The 17002-nt window shown below is 43.5% G+C and overlaps 2 protein-coding genes and 1 non-coding gene across 3 annotated transcripts; 2 read left to right on the plus strand and 1 right to left on the minus strand.

Annotated features, from left to right (window-relative positions):
- Positions 1 to 265: 265 nt before the first annotated feature.
- TRMT2A (tRNA methyltransferase 2A) lies at positions 266 to 7107 on the minus strand. The gene is made up of 11 exons (XM_085238133.1): positions 6647 to 7107; positions 5988 to 6096; positions 5378 to 5559; positions 4630 to 4744; positions 4255 to 4370; positions 3632 to 3743; positions 2900 to 3022; positions 1859 to 1934; positions 1243 to 1359; positions 939 to 1035; positions 266 to 647 (listed from the first exon to the last, which is right to left on the minus strand). The coding sequence occupies exons 1-11, from the start codon at positions 7105 to 7107 to the stop codon at positions 359 to 361; spliced, it is 1797 nt and encodes a 598-aa protein (XP_085094259.1). The 3' UTR covers positions 266 to 358.
- A 338-nt stretch (positions 7108 to 7445) lies between these two features.
- RANBP1 (RAN binding protein 1) lies at positions 7446 to 16385 on the plus strand. Its single transcript, XM_085238138.1, has 6 exons — positions 7446 to 7586; positions 8953 to 9089; positions 10252 to 10409; positions 12298 to 12426; positions 13483 to 13548; positions 14545 to 16385. The coding sequence occupies exons 1-6, from the start codon at positions 7572 to 7574 to the stop codon at positions 14661 to 14663; spliced, it is 624 nt and encodes a 207-aa protein (XP_085094264.1). The 5' UTR covers positions 7446 to 7571; the 3' UTR covers positions 14664 to 16385.
- Positions 13623 to 13754, plus strand: LOC116217281 (small nucleolar RNA SNORA77). The gene has a single exon (XR_004161630.1). It is a non-coding gene; the product is annotated as a small nucleolar RNA SNORA77 (small nucleolar RNA).
- Positions 16386 to 17002: the final 617 nt, after the last annotated feature.

Consider the following 17002-nt stretch of genomic DNA (forward strand, 5'->3'; position numbering starts at 1 on the left):
ACAAGGAGCAAGCAGCAAGCACTTCCTAATACAGAGCGCAGCCTGGTAGCACGGTTTGTTGCATCGCTGTTGCACCCAGCTTTCAGCTACTTCGTCACTGCAGAACAACTGAACGCTACGTCTCAGGCAGAGACCACTCTGTATATTCACACACCCATGTTTCCCCCAGGGCAGGCTGAGAAAAGCTGGATTTACCCTAATAGGATACAGTTAAACCGAATTCAGGTTAGTATTATGATTAAATAAGTGAAAGCCTTGCAACCACTCTGTTGTTAAGATTTATTACCTAGGTCTTACAGCAATAACACTGTTGAAGCAGTTAAGACACAAAAGTAGTTTCTGAAAGTATCTCACACCATTAAGCTGGTTCCTTCTCTTTGCATGCTGTACCTGTAGCTACAGAAGCCACCTGGTCTGCATCATTGTCAGCTGGGTTGGCACCATCTAAGTGCTCTGAGTCGTCACCTGCTTCTGCAACTTGAGCAGCATCAGGCTTTGCTTCAGCAGAGCTTCCGTTTGTATATTCAACCCTTTCAAAGAGTATCAGTAACTCACAGTGCTTGGTCTGAGGGAAGAGATCCACAGCCATTGCTTTAACAGGACGGAAGGCAGCTCCTTTGACTCGGTTGGAAGGGGCCCGGCAAAGGCTTGGTAGGAAAGATGGAAGAGGAAGAACTGTATTAATATTTTACTATGCTGTTTATCACTACTAGTCTTCCAAGCTTTTTCTTCCCCAAGCCTCGTGCCATGATAGGGTTTGTCAGCACCCTCGTATGTAGGCTGTTCCCAAAGCAGCACCTCTTGCTTCGAGATGGAAAGTAAACTGTAATGAATAGGACTTAAAAAATAAAAAGCCAATCTCAGCCCTCCTCCCCAGCAGCAAAGATTTTTTCTTTTTACCACGTTCACTTAGTCTACTTAATACAAGAAGTACTTACTCCACAAAGTTATTCATTGCAGCTCTAGGATTGCAGGACACATAAATAAGCTTCTTCAGCTGTTCAGCTCTTCTAATTGCAAGAATTACTTTGGAATCTAGACAAAGAAGAGACTGGATATGAGTGTCAATAGACCAGAAAAATTCCAGCATACGCTCCATCACGAACAGAAGTGGTGTGGTACTCCACCACTTCAAGTTATAGTTACAGCCTCGCACTTTATTTATTCCATTGGTATTTTCCTGGGTACCCCACCAGAAAAAAGTAGGAGAATGCACCTGAAACTCAAAGGAGGTAAACTTACGTAGTCCTGCTCGAGGTGGATCTACAATAGTAATCAGGTTCTGGGGAGCTAATACGTTAATTAAGGAAGGAACGATATCTTCAGCCTTCCCACAATGAAATTCAATATTACTCAGTTCTATAAAAACAAAGAAATGTTATTAGTTACAGCATCTTTCAATACTCCCAAGTTTCAATACTGTCAAAATGGAAGCCTTATGCCTTACAAACGACAAATTGTTGAGTCTACCAGAAATTTAAATTATCGCTGACTGGTGCATCAAGTTATTTAAACAGCAGTAACTTCTGTGTGTGTCACTATCTAGACTAAAACAAAAGCCCACAAAAAATACCTGCTGTTTAATGTTTAGTTTATAAGGGTAGCTGTGGCTTCATTTCACAATTGCATTGAAGTGTTCTATTTATGAGAAAAAACAAACAACAATGCTAGCTGTCAGCAGGAAAACTGATCATACAGATTATCATGCAATTTTGTTTTCAGGAGAGATTATATTGTTAAAATGGACGAGATTATTATGGATAATATGTAATTACAGGCTTCTTTGATAAGCTGAACTAGCTGAGTAACTCCTACACTTCCTAGAAAACAAAGATTTTAGCCTTTTAGCTTAACTAACCGTTAATCTGGGCATTGGCTTTGGCATCCTGCACAGCTTCTTGGCAGAGTTCAATTCCAATCACTTTCTTCACTTTCTACAGAATGAAGGGGAAAAGATCAGCCCATGACACATAAACGTAGCAGTTATTCATAGCATCAGTAATTAACGGGAACTTGGAGTAACATCTGGCTAGAGAACTCATGTCTTGCAGCCAGAAAAAGTTGAGAAGAAACCTGTGCAAATAATGGGGGCTTCTTAAGATTGAAACTAGGGGATGAATAGCATTTATCCCAGCAGGTAAGTAACAGACTCTACTTATGCTGGGCTTTTTATTTTCTAAGGGGAGACTCCAGACTTCCTCAAATGTTCTAGCAAGCTCTATGCCAAAAAATGATGCAAGTATAAGAAACGTTGGTTATTCATAACCAAAGATTTCTGACAAAACACAACTAGTTAAGTGGATACATCTTTTTTAGTAAATTTTGGCTATTCTACAGAATTATGGCTTCTTCTGATTTTTAATTGAAGATAATTTAGGGCGCACAACACAAGAGTGAGTTTTCATAAATAGCTGAAAACAACTTAATTAGAAATCAATTATATATGTGTATGGGAATTGCTAAGTCACAGCCTGAACCAATGATTGAGCACCTGGTGAAAGGACACAGCCAGCCTTGAGAGCACAGGTGGAAGCAATACAGCTGCATAACCAAAAGGGGTGGAGTCTGGTTCCAGCCCTCCCTAAGCCTCATTGAAGGGCTGGCAGCTACAAGAGAAGCATCTCTAGTTGGAGATCCCTCCTTCTGGAGTGTCTGGTGAGCTCTGAGCCTTAGGATGGGTAAGCAAATTTATATTTTTTTCCTTCCTTTAACTAGATTGTGACCATCGCCCTTTTTTGGGTCATTTAGAACTGGTTGTCTGCTGTTGCCTTTTCCTACAATACATATGTGTGTATACATATCTATCTATCTATATATACACACACACACCCCAAGCATAACAAAAGATCCACATCTGACTGTTAAAAGAAGATTATATCCAGGAGTAGATGTTACTTACCTTGGCCAAAGAAATCCCAATGGTTCCAGTACCACAGCAGATGTCCAGCACAGTGCTTTCTTGGCTCAGCTGTGCCCACTCCCTAATGGCAGCGTACAGAACTTCAGCAGCCTGTGTGTTTACCTGTGAAATTGATGTCAAACCAGTCTACTTCACAAGCAGTAAATGTGTTTTAATGACCTGAAGAAGAACAGCTTTTCTTTTACCTCATTTCTAAGAAACAAGTCCCATTCATGTGTAACTTAAAGTCACGCGTGGCTGACTTCCAAGTCATGACAGCATTACAAAAGTTTCATTTGGTTCTGAAATACAATGATTTGGTTTCTATGTTCCTTCTGCTTCAGCACTTAACTCCATTACAACAGCACAGACTACATGTTCAGTATTAAAAGCACTGGGAGGGAAGAATTACTTCTTGGAAAAGGAAACAAGAACTACAAAGATCATGGAACTGCTACTGCACGTTCTGTACAAGGCCACTCAACAGGAAGCAAATGATCTCAAAATACTGAAGGAGTGAAAGGAGAAGCTACCTTTGACATCCCACCAAACACATTAATGCTCATTTACTGAGTTTTAACGGCAGAACACAATGCTCAAATGTATTTAATCACAACAGAAGTATAAAAGGTTGTATCTCCTAAGTATGTACTATCTTGTTATGGGGAATTAGCCAATTTTGAAGGCAATAACGCAAATCCAGTTAAGTTAGCAGCTCAGAATCATCCTTACTTGAAAAAATGCATGAGGAGAAATTCTAAATTTTAGGCCAAGAAGTTCTTCATAGATGTATTTATCGCCAGCCACGTGTTCCAAAGGCAAGTCTTCCAGATTGGGGGATTTCCTGGAGGAAGGGGAGAAACAAACAAAAAAAAGCAGACAAGCATGTTAGTTGCCATTTTTCCCAAAGCTGAAGTCATCTTAAAAACTATACTGCTACATACTGGATAGTAATTTATTGTGTTCTTCTACAGAATGTGGTCTTGGAGTTTTTTTTCTTATAATTCTTGTTCTATTTAAATACAGTTGGACCTAAAAAGAGGCAGAACTTAACTGCTGAGAGCAAATAGCCATCTCCTGCAGCAAACACTTCCCCATTGTGGCAGCTACCCACTAACAGCGGGTTCACCACAAGAATGCTAGCTGCCTTTTTCCAGGCACCACTACAGGAACGTGGAAGTTTCAGGAGTTATGTGGCAAAGGTACATAACTGTTCAGCTATTTAGTAATGCTGCTGTTACCTTTAGGAATTAGAAACAGATGAACTAAGGGTGTGGAAGTGCCACCTACTTTACTGTTGATGACAACTAAACTGCCACCGCCCAAACTCCCCGCACCAAAGCTGAGTCCCTTACCTTTGGCCTTCTTCCACAAAGTACAGAGAAGTAATGCTGCTCTCCTTCCCTGCCCCTTCAGTGAAGTGTTTTGCCAGAGCGGCCTTCAGGTCAGCTAGCTCCTCTCTGCTTAATTTCTAAAGGTTTCATTGGAAAGGAGGGAGAATAATAATCTGTGTGACTTAAAAGAAATTATTTGCTACATGCCACCTGTACAGTAGCAGTATATAATAGAGAAGATAACTTACTGATGTAAATTAATTGTTCATTTCCATGTATCAGACCATTTTAAGTAGAAAAGTAGTACCAAATAACTATTCCATTTCTCTTTCACATGTGCTATTCAGAAAATCAAATTAATGTAACTTAAAGCAGCGTGTCGTGCATCTGAAATACCTGAGGATTAAAGTAAACGATTGCCATGATGTGGCCATTCCTGCTGGTACGGACCGTGAGCTGCTTCCAGTGACCTTCGTAGGTTTCTGGGCTGTACACTGAGTAAGGGGTTGACCTGCAATGTTCAGAAGCTCGGTTATTTAACAAGGTTGGGGGGGGATAATATTCAATAGTTTATTGAAATAAAAGCAGCTTGGCAGGTAAAGCAATGAAAAATGTTACATAAAGCAGAAGCTACATGAATTTGTTAAGAAAAGGATGACTTCCAAATCTTAACTGAGGAATAAAAGATGAAGTAGATCCTATCTCCTCCTGCAACACGATCTGTCCTTAGCTTTTCATAATCCTCATCCACTTTAATCCACCTAAACTCATAGAGAGCACAGGCAGCCTCTCACCATGTACAGAAAATGAAACAACTTAAGTCTTAAGTGCCTTCATGGCTCCATGGCAAGTTGAAACTGCCCATTTTCACAGTTATTCTGAGGTTTCAATTGCTGAGGATTTAATTGCTTTTTTAACAAATCTCTCCTTTTTAAGAAAGCATTGCTGCTCGCCAATTAATGTTTTACAGTTGTCTTGCAGGATGATTCTCTCCCAAATCAGCCAAGCAAGCGGCTGCTTTTTGTTAATAAGAATTCTGCGTGAAGCTGTCTTACAACTAACTGTTCATAGTTAATATCATGAGAACTTTTGAGTATCCGAGACATCAAAATGTTCACAGGTAACTCATTTTACTTTTGCTCACCTTATGTAGTCTTGAAAAGCTTTTACTACTTTTTTGGCAACATCAGGAATGTGAATGGTATCAAAAGGCTCCACTACAGCGCAGGTACCGCCCTTGTATTTGCCAAGACGACAACCCACAGTTTTGTCTTCTTGATTTACACCAATCCCAATCAAGAACTCGCATTTGTTGCGATATTCAGTCTAGGTTTAAAATAAAGTTATGTAAGAGGTTTATACGGCACCTATCTGTACATGCCAAGTTCATCCTGAAACAACTCTCATGTGGCCACAGGTGCTCATACACGCCTGCAGGACATTGCAGTTCCTATGGAAGATGCTCCCAGGTTTGGTGGAGGGGAACTAATGGCCATAATGAAAAAGCACAAACAGGACTTGCTATTCCAAGAGCAAACTCCTGTGCTCTCTGCAACATGTTTCCATTAGCCTACAACATGCTTGTGGGGACTTTTTAATGGTACATTATTCTGCTTCTAGCAAACTTTTCCAGGCAGTATTCACATGAAAGGCAACAATGCCTACAATTCATGATTAGTTGGGGGAGTAAGAAAAACCCTCAGTTTCTTCCCTGTCTCTTAGGATGGCTGCCTGAAGGCCCAGCATTCCGTTACCTGTAACGGTGAGGCCTTCACTCCCTCTATGGGGCAGCACATTCTGTTGTACTTCTGCTTCTGCAGAAACAGCCAGGGCAGCAGCGCTCTGTTGGTATTTCCAATTTCCCTGCCCGGATCAGAAACAACAATTTAAAAGTACACGTTTGGATCAACTGAGGTTAACAGTTACAGGAGACTTTTTTTTTTTTTTTCCTCCCCTGTTGTGGCCCACAAAAGGCACGAGTTATCTCCTGGTCAGAGGAAAACCTTCCGTGGCTTAACAGGGGAACAGAGCTCTCATGTTACAGGGCCTGCAGTGCCAAGAAACGAGACTTTGTGCAATTTTAACGATAGGTGCCAAATTGACTAGCGTACCAAACTGACCAGTGCACCCAATGCACGGGCAGAGCTTTATCTACAGAATTAAGGGAAACGATGGAACAAACGCTTCGATTTGCAAAGACCGAACTCGAGGGGATAACTTGTAAGAGAAGCCCGGCGGTGTCGGGCCGTCCCCGCACAGCTCTGCCCGAGCCGGCGGCCCCGCGTGCCGTGCGGTTCCGTTCCCGCATCTCCCCAGGCCGCAGGCGGTGCCCGGTGCCCGGCGGCTCCCCGTTCGCGTCGGGCTGAGCGCGCGGCCGGCTTCGGGCCGAGGGCGGCGTTACCGGCGGCATTACTTGGCCAGCTTCTGCAGCACCCGCTCGCACTCCTGCCGCTTCTCGGCCAGCTGCTGCTCGTAGGGCACGGCCCACAGCGGGGTGACCACGTCGGCGATCCGCTTGCCGAGGGGCTCCCCGGCCTCGTCCCGCTCCTCCCGCTGCCGTTTCCTCGCCATGGGATCGGCCTTGGGCTTGGCCGCCCGCACACCCAGAGCGCGGCCCTTCCACGCGGCGCCGTGCAGCGCCCTGACGGCCTCGTCCCGCTGCTCCTCGCTCCTGAACGTCACGAAGGCGAACGTCTGCCTGCCGAGGAGCTTGATCTTGTGCGGGCTCAGCCCGTGCTTGGCCAGGAACTTCTTCACGTCGTTAAAGCCGACGTACTTGGGCAGGTTCCGAATCTCCACCTTGTAGATCTCGGAGGTGAACAGCTCCGCCCGCGTGTAGCCGTACGCGTCGGGGCCGCCCTCGGCCGCCTCCATGGCGCCGCGGGGCGGGACGGGACGGGAGCGGCTCCGGAAGGAGAAAGGGAGGAAGGAGACCGGCCGCGACGCGCTTCTCTTAAGGGCGCTCCTCGGGGCCGCCGCGTCCCATAAAAAAACCGAATCGCGGCGAGCGACGCGCCGCCTCAGCGCTCCCTCAGCGCCGCCGCCATCTTGGGCCGGGCCGCCGCGGCGGGGGGGGAACGGCGAGGCCGAGGGGAGAGGAAGGGAGGGAAAAGGAGAGAAAAGGAGAGGAAAGAAAAGGAGAGCAGAACTGCCAGGCCGGGGCTCCGTGCTGCCCCGCGCGAGGCGGAGGGGCGGGACGAGCGGCGCGGAGGGAAGGGGGCGTTTCCCATCGTGCCTTGCGGCGGCGCGGGCTGCGGGAATGAGGTAAAGGCGGGAGGGGCGGGGGCGCGCGGCAGGAAGCGCAGCGGCGGCGAGCGGAGTGCAGCGAGCCCGGCCTTATGGCGGACACCAAGGTGAGCGGCGGCGGGAGGGCGCCGAGCGGGAAGGGCGGCGGGCGGGAGGGAGAAAGGGCGGCGGAGCGGGAGCGGGGTGGGGGATGGGGGGCAACGGAAGCGGGCGGGGACCGCGCGGGGCCGAGGCCCGGTCGGGGGCCGAGCCGCGCGGAGGCGACGGGGGCTGCGCCGCTCTCGGGGCCGCGCTCGGGCGGAGCTCCGCTCCCCGGGCTGTTCCCGCTCCCCGGGCCGTTCCCGCTCCTTCCGCCTTTTTTCGCCCCGCGGCCCGGCCCGCAGCAGCCCACGTGCCGCCTGTCGCGATACCGGCCTGCCCGCTCCCGCACGTGGCGCTGGGGCCGCGGTACCGCGCTGGAGCCGCTCCGCTCCTCTCCCCTCCCCTTCCCCACGCACTCTGATGCGGCTCGCTTCAATCTTAACGTCCCGCTCCGTCGGGGACGCGCCGAGCCGTAGCGGAGCGCTCGTTGAATAACCGAAAGTTTTTTGCAGCGTTCTTTCCCGTTCTCCTTTTTCCGTGGAAGCGCGGCGCTCCGTGCCGCCCCTCAGCCCTCAGCAGGCCCCGCGGGCCGGGAGCGCCGTGCGTGCGCCCTGCGGGTGCGTTCGCCTTTGTGTTGTTCGAGCGGCACCGACGAAAAGACGCGGATCGCCTCTCTCCGCCTGAGATCGCTGTTTGTGGCCTTGTTAAGTTTGCAGATCGCTCTCCCTTGAAGGCTCCTTCGCTGAGCGCTCCTACCGACACACCTGCGTGCCACGCGGCCGTGATGCCGTGCCTCCTCACCGGGTTGCAGCCTTCCTGAGCTGTGCGGGCGGACCCCGAGCAGCTGCATAGGAAGCCTTATGTTGGCCATTTAGCCTCCGATTAAAAACAAAGCTCCTCAAAGGGTGCGGTGTTGAAGGAAGTAAACTTAAATAACTTTGTGACTGTTGCTGCTGTGCTGCAGAAATCTCTCTGACTGTGGGGAGTTCTGACATGTAGGATGAGAACAATGAACTTCTGTTGCCTCTCTTGATGGACTTGGGCTGGTAGAGGTGGTTTCTTTAGTGATGTTTTTATCCTCCATTAACGATAGGTTGTTAGCCACAAGGTAGTGCGTTCGTTAATAGTATAAAGCGCATCATGCTGGAGAAATGATTGGAGAAGTGACTTTTCAGCAGCCAGAAGCCAGGATAGTAAAACAAAACCAGCACAAGGCTGTTTCTTTCTTAGTCTAACTGCACATCGACACATAGCAATTAATTGTCAACTGTGAATTTGGTTTATTTTTGGAGCACGTCTCAGTTGCTGAGATGCAATTGCTGAATAGCTGAATATAAGTATGCAGCAAATTTATCTTTCTTTTTTTTTTTTTTTTGCTTTTCCCCCTTCCAGGAAGCACACGAGGAGCATGATACTTCTACTGAAAATGCAGATGATTCTAACCACGATCCTCAGTTTGAGCCCATAGTTTCCCTTCCTGAGCAAGAAATAAAAACTCTGGAAGAGGATGAGGAAGAGCTCTTTAAGATGTAAGTAGAACACTTCTACACATTATCTAACCACTTATTATACTTAAGCTTGGATGTGTTATAATGAAGTTGGATAACTTGTTAGGAGTCTCTGTATGAAGCAGCAGTGTAAGTTGACTGCTGTTCACTGTAGTGGCAGAGTTTGAGTTGGGGGGGACTGACAGCACTGCTCCCGAGGAACTGATTAAGGTCTGGAATAGGATGAAGGAGATGGCATCATGAATCTGGTTTTAATATTGTCTCGTTTAGCCTGAAAGAAAACATTAACATGGGTAATAACTAAAGGCTTGAAGGTATGTGATAGTAGTCTAAAACATATAGTGCAGAAGGAATGGAAGACCAGTGTGGAACCCAGGCACATCCCAGACAAAAATCTATTTGGAACTAGTGTCTCTTGAGCAGATGTTTCCTTTCCTTTAGCAATGTCTTAAGCTCTTCAGGCTAACTCTGTGATCAGTGTTGACTGATCTCCCAAACTATTCCTGTTTTTCCCCTTTGGCACACTGGCATCTTGAAAAATTAAAGAATGATGTTCTAAAGCTGGTAAGCTGCACTGCGGTGCAACACTAGGCTTTCTTTGTACCTGACTGAAGAGCAGCAATAACAAGGATTTGGGAGTTTGGAAGGGAGTGATTCTAGAGGGCGAGGGACTTTGTAAATGGTGCATCAAACACTGGGCTTGGAATTACACAAGAGCCTTAGTTTCAGGCTACTCGATTTTTGGAGTTAAAACTACTGTTGGCTGGCTGTAGCAGTTGTATTCCTAATGTAGGAACTCTATGAATAGCAAAAGCTGTTATTTGTACATTAATTTAAAATGCCAAATGCATTCACTTCCCAAAGTGTGTCCAGAATATAACAAACCAGTGTAGATGTTAAAGAATTCCTCACAGCTTGCAAGTAAACTTGAGTATGTATCAGTTTCTAACACTGCATGCTGAGTAAAAGCAGTGGTCACAGAATCACACAGAATATCCCAAGCTGGAAGGGACCCGTAAGATTCACGGAGTCCAACTCCTGGCTCCACACAGGACCACCTAAGGTTCTTTCAAAATATTTTCTTGCGTGGCTTAAAAAATATCTGCTGTACCATGCAGGTGGATGTGTTGTTTCAATAAACTGTTACATGCAGGCTGACTTCTTACGTTCTTCCTTCTTTAAGGCGAGCAAAGCTGTTTCGATTTGCATCTGAGAATGACCTTCCAGAATGGAAAGAACGAGGAACTGGTGATGTAAAACTGCTGAAGCACAAGGAGAAGGGAACAATTCGCCTCCTCATGAGGAGGGATAAAACTCTAAAAATCTGCGCCAACCATTACAGTATGTTATGCATTGCTATACATGCTATTGTTTTGTGCTTTTTTAAGTTAAGCTTGATGGAGTTTTATACATGGAAAGTTAAGAGCCCAGTGGCTTTTAGCAGTATCTAGAGAATTGCTGCCTCTTAAAGCAAGTGTCCAACTTACAGTAGACTATAAATACTGTCATTTCTTGCTCTGTCCACAAAAGACATGTATCAAAACATGAGTGCTCACCTTTATGAACAGAAGGAGGCTGTAGTTTGATGATGGCCTCCAGCACTGAGTATGAAAGTTCTTAATTTTAAAGAGTGCTGATGTTTGAAGACACTTTGAAATTTAACTGGATAGACAAACACAGTGTCATTGATCCCAATGCTTTGTTGTTTTTTAATATCACAGAAAATCTGGACCTCAATACTGATTATTATAAGGAATGTTTGCTGACCTTTTTCATGAAAGAATGAGAAAGTAATGCAGAGCACTAAATAATTATTGCTTATGTGGTTAAGTTGTATAAGTGATTATTTAACCATTAGAAAGCAGATACTTTGATGCTGAGCTAGTCTGGCTGCATTTCTCTGCTTCTTGGGAAGAGGTATATTCAGCCAACTTCAAAATGTTCAAAAAGAATGTGCATTGAGATCTGCTGGAGCAACAGGGGATTGTTACTTTGCTCTTTAAATAGAAATAAACATGAAAGGAGACAAATTTTAAAGTCAGTCTAACTATTAACTTGAAGTATTACCACATTAGTCTGCTTGATAGCTTTGGTAATACTTTGATATTTATAGAGTATGTAGTATCTTTGGAGTTAAGCTACATTTAGGTAATTTGAAATAATTGCTTAATTTAACAATACAGACCTGGGAACAGAAGCGATGTTTATTTTTCTGTGGGCAAACCTTTACAGAAGGTCAAACAATCAGAGCACAGGTGTTCCTGGCTTTGGTAAAAGAAAAGGCAAATACAAAAGTAGCACAGTCACCAACCAGTAACAGTAATCAACCTTTTCTTTAGGAAAATATCCACAAAATCAGATGTTTTTCCTGGAAAAACTGCTTGCAGTATAGATTCCTTTACTGAATATGTGGTGATGTGCGGGCAGACAAAAGGACCCTTTTCATTTTTACAAGCATTAAGTGAAACGGTGTAATCCCATCTCTAAATTTATTTAAAAAAAAAAAAAGGCAAAGAAATGAGTTGACTGTCTTTAGATTTCTTCTGAACTAAACTCAAGAGCCAGGCATTTGGATGGGGGGAAGCAAGGAATATACATGCCTGAACTCTGCGTGCGCTGGGAGAGGGCTGAGTGGCGTGAGCAGTAATGCTCAAGCTCCCCTGTTCAGTTGGGTTAAGTAACAGTGGTGTCTTGGAGGGAAAGGGCTCCATTTTGTGGTAAGGAACAAATGGGCTCAAAATACGCTGTATGCCTTTTACAGCAGTGCAGAATTTTGTAATCCCTTGTAGTAAAGCTCTGAATGAGAGAGTAGTGAGCCTGATTAGATGACTAAGTGTAGGAATAACTATTTTTCTCGTAGTATACGATATTCTCAGTGTGCAAAAGAATGGTCTTTTTCTCTCCGAGTGCCTTTTCTTCCTAAACCATTTGACTGTTCTTAAGGGTTGTGCTTAATGCTTGCATCTCTCAGAGTAAGTACAGAAGTTGTTTGTTTTGGGACAGAATTAAGATGCACCATAGAGAATCTAGCGCTCTCTTATACATTGTGTCATTTTATTGGAGGATGCAAAGAAAAATATATTTGGATGCCACTGTTGTTTTTTACTTATCCATAAGTAATTCTCTATAAAATGCATTATGTAAGCAACAAGTCCTTCAGATTTACGAAGGCTGGTGTGGAAAACATGTATTATTGTGCTCTGTACCTATTCTAATGCTTGCTTTTCAGTCACACCCCTAATGGAGCTGAGGCCTAATGCTGGGAGCGACAGGGCATGGGTCTGGAACACACATGCTGACTTTGCAGATGAATGCCCCAAGCCTGAGCTTCTGGCAATCCGGTTTTTAAACGCGGAAAGTGAGTGGACAGCTGCTGAACTTATGGTTGTATTGTACTCTAAATGCTACTGCAAAACACTGTTAGATACGGTACCTTACTGCTGCCTAGAAGCATTAGCTAATTGCTGCTTTCTCTGGGAGAAGTCAGTTACATATTTTACTGAATGTGTTGATGTACGGTATAACAACTAGACCTTCAGTAACATTTACTGAGCTTTATGCCCTAAGAACTTTTTAAGCTTCAGTTTTTTCATGCAGACATAATGCTCACTAAGCATATGATGGGCGAACAGGCAGAAGTCAGCCCTTCAGATACCTTTTTTGTGCTGCTTGAAAAGGAGTTAGTATTTCTTGAACTAGTTCACAGCGGCTTCTGAATTTCCTGTGGGGCAACAGTGACCTCGTGTGGTCAGTGATACCAAGCTGCCATACCAGATTGCTGTTCCTATGGTTCTAGTGTTAAGTACCTTGACTGATCAGACTGGCAATCTATTGTTGCTTGTATTAACTGTGTATAAACATTGTTTATGGTAACTTAAACCAAAACATAAGAAAGATCATATTTCCTTAGCTATTGTAGTCAAGATTAACTTGAATTCAAGTCTTTGTCTCACTAGTACAGTATTCAAGCTTTATCTTTAGCACTTGTTGCTGAGACCCCAAGTTGTGTTATGGTGCTCCTCTGGGGTGTAATGTAGTGGAGAAGGACCAGTAGTTCATAGCTAATCTTCAGTTTTCTGTGCATAGTCGTGTTAGGATTCTGCTGTATTCTTATTTTTGTGGGACGGGGCAGCTAGGAGTCGTACTGACCACAGAATAGTTCCTTCTGGAATCTTATTTCAAATATTTTGAAGGTATGAAGAGGCTTTCTTAGATTTGCTGCTCAAGATCTGCACAAAGAAGTGTCTGAAAAATTTTGTAGAGCTTTTTGCATGATCTTTAACTCAATCACTTTATAAGTACCTACAAGTTTTGTTTACACAGCGTCTGATTTTTGAGGGAAGATACTTGAGAAACATTCGGTGTTGCAAGGAGGTAAAGTTAATGAAAAAGTATTCTATCTTTACTGAAACAGATGCACAGAAATTCAAGGCAAAATTTGAAGAATGCAGAAATGAAGTAGACAAGAGAGCAAAAAAAGGTAAGGGTTAGGTCTTAAATGTTGTGCCTCTTCTGTTTGAGTGCTTACAGCCCCCAGTGTATCGTTGTGCTTGAGCAGACTCACTCTGTACCGAACTGCAGCCTTCAGTTCAGGTGCTTTTTTGTCTGCGAGAGTAATCACTCACAGGCGTGATGAATGCCTTCTTTCTTGTGGAAGGCTGTTACAATTGCTACTGGGACATGGCTTTTCTTCTTCTTCTTCTTTTTTTTTTTTTTTTTTTTTTGGAGCTGCTGCAGAAGTGTTTTTGGTTTATAGTACACAAGTGAACTGTGAGCACTCTAACCACAGTGATGTTTTCTCCTTCCAGTTTCCCATCCCGAATTCCACAACTACATAATAATGGAAATAGAATGTTCAATTCTAATACTTAATGTATTTCAAGTGGTAGAATGGCTCCACAGGTCTTTATTGAATAGCTTAATGAGTCGCGTTGTATAATTGTCTGTTACAAGATAGCATATCTTGTGAAATAAACACTTCCATCTTCCTGAAGTACAGATTACAAGTAGTTGGCGATCAACACTTTTGATACTCAGATCAGAATCCTTCACTCTTAGGAACTTCCTGTCTGTCCCAGTTTCAAAATGGGAGGTGGGGTGTTGGGAAGGGTGGCTTTCATTTGAGATAAGACAAGAAGCTGGGGACTTGGGAGATTTCCTTGTTGCATGGAGTCTGTTACTGGTAGCATGAAAGCTGACCAAATGTTATGTATACTCTGTCAGTACGATTTGACACTCGTTTAGTGATTAAAATATTCAAATGGTATTTCTTGAGTTCTGACACTGGAAGGAATTAGTAAAGAAGAAACAGAATGAGTCACTCCAGTGCTCAGTGGAAAGTTGCTTTTGCTCTTATTCTAAATACAGGTTGTCTCTCCTCCCTATCCTCTTCCACCTTTACTGTTCCTCTGTTACAGGAAAATTGACTACTTCCTGTGTGTAACTTTTTTTTTCCCCCTCTTCAATCTCTTGGCAGGCACAGACCAAAATGATAGTGCTGATAAAGTTGCTGAAAAACTAGAGGAGCTTTCTGTAAAGGAAGAGAACAAAGAAGCTGAGAAGAAAGAGACCAAGGAAAATGAAGAAAAGCAATAAATCATCCTGGGCCTTGCAGTTTTTCTTTATATTTTTTCTTTTTTTTTATTTTTACAAGGGACTTTATAAGGAACTGAATTCAATGTTCAGGTTGTTTTTTCTAAGCTTTTGCCCTTTTGAAGATGTCTTCAGAAAATCCATTCCCCAGTCATGAAAATGTACTGTGCTAACTTTCTTTTCCATAGTGGAAACACTTATTTATGGTCATCCAAAAGAGTGAATAAAACAAACTTGAAACAGCATCAGAGGATAGAACTGAGTTTTCTATATACTTTAAAGGCTTATGAATACAATTGTTTCATTGGGTGTTGAGATGCATATTGTCCTACCCAGGCTAACTAGATTAACAGACTTTATGAACAGGGAAGATTAGGATGGCATACATGTCTTCTGAAACTATACAGCAATCCTTTCACATTCTTCTCTGCTCTTTGTTCCTGAGCAGGAAACACACCTGTGATTCTTGAAATTCTTGCAGCAGATTTGTGACATCAGGCAGTAGAGCATTCCTGGTGCACTATTAATGGTGTTCCATTGGACAGGGAAAATAAAGGTGGGGAGCAAACATTACATGAGACCTGAGTATTATTTTCCCATTAGAAAACAAAATCTCAGCTCTACTGCTCATGAAAGTCATTGATGTTAGAAATGCTTGAGCCTAGCACAAAGTTGTAACTGTGGTCCCAGATCTTCCACAATGTGCTTCTTGCTGACTGATGAAGGCGGTGTTGGTCTCTTATATTAAGATGTATGCAAAGGAGTCTTAAATGTTGGAGTACCAGCAGTCAGCATATTATAACAGTTACACTCTAAAATTTATAAGCCTTTGGTTTTTTTTCAGGGCCTTGGAGCTTAACATTGCTTTTAAGAATTGGAGAGGTGATGACCTTACGGGATGCGTTCTAGGAGTTTGTCCCTCTTGAAGGGAGAAGTTCAGTTATTCTCTTAGGTCAGGTAATCACGTTGTACACACTGAAGGGGCACAATTCTTGCCAGTAATGAGCAAGTTGATCAAATCTCTTTCCTACAAGCGTTAATTGCTTGCCTGGTTTCAAGTTACTGCTAGAGAGTAGGAGAAAATATATATAAAGTGATGAAATCAACACAATTTAAGTTGGGTAGATTAATTGAATTTTGTTGTTAACCACTAATACGAGGTTAGTGTTAGATAGCAATGGAATTCTATGTTACTATTCTCAAAAGTATGAAAACTGAACAAATCTTGCTAAACTTTGTATGGTGTTAATATTGGCTAGTGAGACCTTTGTCTTCATAAAAAGGCTTTCTAAGTAGATTGGGCTCTGCAATCTGCCTGAGGAAAACATATTTTAACAAAAGAACGACTTGTATTTCTGCTTAGTACTGCCTTTTGATGCTACCATGAACCAGTAGTCTTAAATGTGGAACTGCAAGTAAGGTACTCACTTCATTCAAACAAAGTAATTCCTTTAGTGTTGTACACGTTCCCCTCCAAGTACAGCAGACATTAAAAGTCTGTTAATTAACAAAGATGGTCAAAAGGCAAACTACGGTGTTCTTCAGTGTTTCTGGTTTGGAAATAACAAAGCAAAGCTCTTTTGAAGTACGTAGCATTTGAATGTAAAAGCCAAATTGATATTCATGAGTCACTGTAAATTCTCTGATCTGATATTGTCAAACTGTGTCTAAATTGATAGAAATGACGTTTAAAAATTTCAAAATAAATGTAAATTTTCATTTAAAGGATTTGCTTTTTATTTAAAGATCTCTGCTGGGAATGTGTTCTTAGCCTGTGGGGCAGAGTATGACGGAGGCAGCAACACGGGTGGATTTGGTTTCAGTAAAGTAGTGCAGAAGGCAGGAGGAAGCATCCTTTGTCTTTATATTCTAAGTGTTCTTGTCTTAATGTTTCTCTTAGTATTGACAGAGTCTGTTTAACTGTATTACCTTCTTTCTTTTCCCCCTCCCCCTCCCCCCTTTACCTGTGCATACTTAACTGATTTTCATATATTTCCCTTCCTGCTTAGGTTAATTGGTCCATGTTTGCAGTTCATGGATTGCTAACACCATTCATTCAAGCCTGCAGTTTCCAGAAGCCAAGTGATGAGGGCCCGGGTAATGCTATTTCTCTGGATAGCACTTGGCTGAGGAATGTTCCAGTCTTCTAGCCTAGCAGCTGGCTCCTCAATAGCCTGGGGGGTTTGCCTTAAAGTTCTTCCAAACTGGACTTAGCTAAAATTACTATTGCTTCGAAATAGAAGGAAGGGGAGTAACCCAGTGCTTCACTGATGCCATTGAAATCTTCAACGATGTATCATTTCAGAGCCAGAAGATAAGGGGAAGAATTGTGTAACTTCTCA

This window comes from Meleagris gallopavo, chromosome 17 (genome assembly GCF_905368555.1).
Source record: "Meleagris gallopavo chromosome 17, MGAL_WU_HG_1.1, whole genome shotgun sequence".
Taxonomy (NCBI): Eukaryota; Metazoa; Chordata; class Aves; order Galliformes; family Phasianidae; genus Meleagris; species Meleagris gallopavo.